This window comes from Tupaia chinensis, unplaced genomic scaffold (assembly GCF_000334495.1).
Source record: "Tupaia chinensis unplaced genomic scaffold, TupChi_1.0 Scaffold000330_1, whole genome shotgun sequence".
Taxonomy (NCBI): domain Eukaryota; kingdom Metazoa; phylum Chordata; class Mammalia; order Scandentia; family Tupaiidae; genus Tupaia; species Tupaia belangeri.
Genome location: NW_006159824.1, coordinates 2,328,319 through 2,333,131, shown reverse-complemented (window position 1 = coordinate 2,333,131; position 4,813 = coordinate 2,328,319). Strand labels below are relative to the sequence as shown.

General features: G+C 62.9%; 1 protein-coding gene across 1 annotated transcript in view; it reads right to left on the bottom strand.

The window, feature by feature from the left end:
- The window catches only part of MINK1 (misshapen like kinase 1), an 82,599-nt gene that overhangs the window by 903 nt on the left and 76,883 nt on the right, over nucleotides 1–4,813 (bottom strand). The window contains 13 exon segments of the mRNA XM_027773183.1: nucleotides 293–432; nucleotides 516–675; nucleotides 761–910; nucleotides 989–1,089; nucleotides 1,266–1,400; nucleotides 1,620–1,763; nucleotides 1,840–2,007; nucleotides 2,726–2,834; nucleotides 2,969–3,106; nucleotides 3,185–3,290; nucleotides 3,615–3,778; nucleotides 4,132–4,220; nucleotides 4,446–4,558. Of these exon segments, the coding sequence (XP_027628984.1) occupies nucleotides 293–432; nucleotides 516–675; nucleotides 761–910; nucleotides 989–1,089; nucleotides 1,266–1,400; nucleotides 1,620–1,763; nucleotides 1,840–2,007; nucleotides 2,726–2,834; nucleotides 2,969–3,106; nucleotides 3,185–3,290; nucleotides 3,615–3,778; nucleotides 4,132–4,220; nucleotides 4,446–4,558 (1,717 nt within the window).

Below are 4,813 nucleotides of genomic sequence, written 5' to 3'. Positions count from 1 at the left end.
AAAGAGAGGGAGAGAAGGCTCTGCAGAACGAGGCTCAGAGTGCTCCACTCCCAACGAGAGGCAGAAATGTCTGGGGAAGAGGGTGCCCTGACAGGCCCCTGGGCTGAAGGAACCCAGAGTCCCGACATGAAAGGGAGGGAAGAGGAGGCCGTGACTGTGCACAGAGGGGGCCCTCAGAAACACTCCCACAACCACCCGTCCTTTGGAACGTCTTCCGCCCAGGGACCTGGGGTCAAGGGAGCCAGCCCTGCACAGGGGTCCGGGCCCTTCTTGCGAGGGAAAGGGTCCCCACCTTGTCATTCCGCTCACACAGGAACTTGAGCCTCTGGGCTCGTTTGTGCATGAAGACCCCGTCCAGGTGGCCCGTCTCCACCGAGCGGATCTCAATGGCTTTCTCGCCCCAGCCCATGATCTGGTTGGAGCAGATGTAGGCTGCGGGGAGAACGGGGTGCAGGGGCAGTGAGCAGCTGCAGCCCAGCCCCGCTCCCAGCCAGCGCGCGGGCCGCCTCACTCACCCACGGAGGTGGGCATCTCTCCCCACTGCAGCACCACGTCCTTGATGATCCGCCCGTACGTGTTGACGTAGACGCCCTCGTCCTCGTAGCACAGCAGCATCTCCATGCCGTCGGTGTTGGGGAGGAAGATGATGGCGTGGGGCGTGATCTGGCTCTGGATCTGGGGGGGAGCAGGTAGGCTGGAGCCCCTGTGTGGGTGCCCAGACTGAGTGCTCCCACTGTCCCCACAGCCCCGCCAAGCTCACGTGCACAGGGATGTAGATGTCGTAGCTGTTCCCCGAGTCCACGTCCACGGCGTGGAAGCCAGCACTGGAGCCGTAGATCACCTTGAGCCGCTGTCCCTCCTCTACTGTCAGGTCAACCAGCAGAGGGCGGTGAGGGAGGTCGGCGAAGGACTGTGGAGGAGAGACGGGCTCAGGGGGACGGGGAGAAGCTGGACCTGGAACGCTGCTGGGGGCTGAGGCTGGGATTACCTTGAAGGCCATGAATTTGTGGTAGGGTTTGGGGGCCCAGGCATACACCTCCACGGAGTTCTTCAGGGCGATGACCAGGAACTTAATACGCTCGTATTTCACTGGGGACAGGGAGGACGAGGGGTGCTGGGAGTTGCTGGGCTGCGGTCCCTTCCCGCAGGTTGGTCACCACCGCACCCCGACCCCAGCCTCTGGCTTCCAGGCTTCCTTAGCTATTCAGCCCAGGTCTTGTCTCTCCTCATAAACAAGCAGGCCCGCCCCCCTGCGAGGTCCTCACCGACGCGGTAGTGCCCGCAGCCCTCCATGTCTCCCACAGTGGTCCAGCCCTGCTTCTTCTCCACTTCGGGGTCATTGTGCAGAATCTTGTTCCGGAGCCAGGACAGGTAATACACGCGCAGTTTGTTCCTTTTCCCTGAGGGACAGACATGTACACATACACACACACACACTCCCGTCCCCGCTGAAGGCCCCGCGGCGGGCCCCCACCACGCACTGTCTGCACGCACGGGGGTGAGAGTGCGGCTTCAGCTTTCAGCTTCCGCACCAAGACGGCCCTCCTCCAGGCGGAAGGTGGTGACTGAGCCAAGGACCCAGGCTGCTCTGCCCTGTCCCACCCCCGCTCCACACACACCTGAGATGGTGATGAGCAGGTTGAGGCCTTCCAGCACGTCCATCTGCTGGAAGCGTCGCCGCCCTATGAGCCCGTACACCTTGCCCTGGCCGCTTCGGTCCAGCAACATGAGCCCGTTCTCAGTGCCCACCAGCAGGTTGACACCTGCACAGGAGCCCCGGGTGTCAGAGGCATGGCCAGACCCTCGCTGCGCCCACAGCCCTCCCCAGCCCCAGCTTACCCCAAAGGGCCGCGCAGAGGATCTCAGAATTGAATCGCTTCTTGTACTTGCGGATCTCAGGGGTTTCGCTGTGGGCCCGGGTGTTGGTGGGATTCACGTTGACCACAGAGCCCTTCCTCACGTCGTACTGCAGCTGATCGAGCCGGCCGCCCTCTCCACCCACTAGGGCTGCCAGGAGGAGGAGGAGGAGGAGGAGGAGGAGGAGGAGGAGGATGGGCTGCAGCCTTCTCAGGCCTGCCCATTTTTCTCCCCCACCCCCCATCTGTCTTGGCCGCTCAGAATCTACAGAAGGGAAGGGGCTGTCCAGAGGGCAGAGGAGGTGTGGGGAAGAGATGGAGCAGAACACGGGACGTGCAGTCCCAAGGCCTGGTGCCTTTCCTGGTTCTGTCACTCGTTAGTTCTTTTTTTTTTTTTTTTTTTGGAGAGAGTTTTCACTGTAGGGCGCGTGCGCTCGCCCGACAGACAGAGAGAGACAGAGAGACAGAAAGCGAGAAATCACCCCCCAGTGGGGATGGTCACGCCGCAATCCCTTCTCCTCCATTCTCCTCTCGGGATCTTGGGCACGCACGCACACGCGCCCGGCGTGAGTTTTAAGCCACCGGGTCCGGGACATGAACCACAGTCGACTACGTGGGAGTCCAGCGACATAGCCATTACGCTAACTGCTGGTTCCCATGTCACTCGTTAGTTCTGTCTGAACTTTGGCCCAGGTCCCTTGGCCACTCTGAGCACTTGTTTTCTCTCCTGGGCTCTGTTCTATGTTAGGCATAAAGGCTCAGAGGAGAGGGCCCCTGCCTGCCTTTGCAAAGGCACGTCCCAGGACCCCCGTGCTCCCCCCAGGCTGTCTCCGGGCTGCAGCCCTGGGGCCAGACTGTCCCATCCTCACCTGTGATGGGGATGGTGTCCCCACTGCCTCCGGGTTGGTAGATCCCTAAATCCACAAACATCGTGAACGAGCTCTTGCCAGGGGCCTTCACCAGCCCACGAGACTGGTACTGTTGTGGGGAGAGGGGGGCAGTCAGGCAAGCCTGGGGCCCAATGCCTCCTGCTCCCAGGGCCCAGGCCTCAGCTAGGAGATACCCCCCCATAGGGCTCCCTCATCCCACTGACCTGCCTCAGTCCCACTTACGTCGCTGCCCCCATCCTTCGATGGGGGGCTTTGACCTTTGCTGTTCTCGGTGGGCGAGTGGCTGGGCTGGACCACGTCTGGTAGGTTCGTGTAGCCATTGCTGTCGGCGTGCAGCAGACTTCGCTCCTCCTCAGGAGTCTATGGAACAGGGATGGGTCAGTGCTGGGGCCCAGGAGGGCACACGGCCGGCCCTGGGGGTTGGGGAGGTCCACTCACGCGCTGGACCACCATGGTGCCACCCCCATACGGGGGCTGGGTCCCGGCTATCTCCTCGACATCGTGGACCACCATGGTGCTGACGCTGTCTGTGTCTCCATCACTGCTGTGGAGAGAGGAAGGTGGGGCCTGCAGGTCCTGTCTCCAGACAGGTGCCCCAGGAAGTAGGAGACAGTCCGGGGGCTGGAATCCCATCTCTGGGTGAGACAAGTTCTGCTCGAGCCTCCCTGAGCAGCCTCTGCTCCACGGTTGGGTGGTCCCTGTGTGCATGGAGGCCAAGGTGGTGCAGAGCCAGGGGGGCACCTGACAAGGCCCAACCCACACTGGCGGGTCTCTGGGAGAGAGGAGCACTAGCAGCCTCAGATCTGCCTTGGCCTTGCCCCATAGCCCTCTGCTGCGGGAACAAGCCCCACCCCAGGGCACCCCATACCGGCCTCCAGGGGTGTCTCTGCTCCCCTCTGATGGTTCGCCATCGCCTTCCTCCTCATCCTCCTCACTACTCTCCACCTCCTCACTGGAAGAAGAATAGTCCATGGCCTTCTTGGGAGGCCGAGGGGCCTCATCCAGGGTCCGCTCCTTCAGCAATACGAAATCCTGCAAGGGAGGAGGCAGATGAGGAAGGGGGAGAAGGCGGGTTTGGCCAGGGGTGATACCAAGGCGCCAGGGTGACAGGAGGAGAGGGCTCCCGCAGCAGGCCCCACCTCACTAACCTCACCGATCGCTCGCTTATAGCTCTGGGAGGGACCGCAGGGGAAGAAAGGCAGCCAGGAGGAGGCAGGAGAGAGGTTGAGAAGGTTAGTAACCGAGTCTGGAGTGTGCTGTTATCCCCACGTAGACCGGCGAAGGGCCCAACTGACACCCAGCTCCCCGGGACTCCAGGGGCTCCGCGTCCTGCCCTTAACCCCAACCGGCATAAGGCAGGGCCTGCCTGCCACCAGGCCACTCACTGCGGGCCGGCCTGGCCGTGAGCGGTGGTCATCAGGCTTGGCTTTGTTCCCAGGGGAGAGCACTGGGGAGCTGTCCAGCTTGGAGGAGGCTGGGCGAGCAGGGTGGGAGAAGTGGGGTCACTGCCACTGTGCAGGATGGTCTCAGGCCCACACCCTGGCTGACCCCTAGCCCCGGGTGCCAGAGCTCAACACCATGTTCCAAAGCTACCCAGGGCCCCCAGGCCCTGTGTGTGGGTTCTGAGCCCCCACAGGCAGGTCCAGCCTGACCCAGACTGTCTAGACCCAGAGCGGTAACCCCGGTCCTGTTCACATACCTCCCACGCGGTTTCGCTCCAGCGAGCCAGCCTGGGGAAGGTGCCCATGAGAGGCTGGGAGGACACTGTCCGAGCGCTCCCAGCCAGGGTCACTCCTCCTGAGGTCAGGGTTACTGCAGGGAGGGGAGCAGGGTCAGGCAGAGCCAGGGTGCAGAGCGGCACTGCAGAGGGAGCCATCACCAGGGGAAAGCAGGTGGCAGAAGTGAGAGGTGGGAGTGAGTGGGGGCACAACTCCATTACCTAGAGGTGTTGGGCGGGCCAGGGGGCTGAGCGGGGGGCCCTGGAGCCTTGGGGGTGCCCCGCTCTGCCCGCCTTTGCAGATAGATTTGCCAGGCGGAGTTGCTGGGAGCTCTGTGGAGGGAGCACAG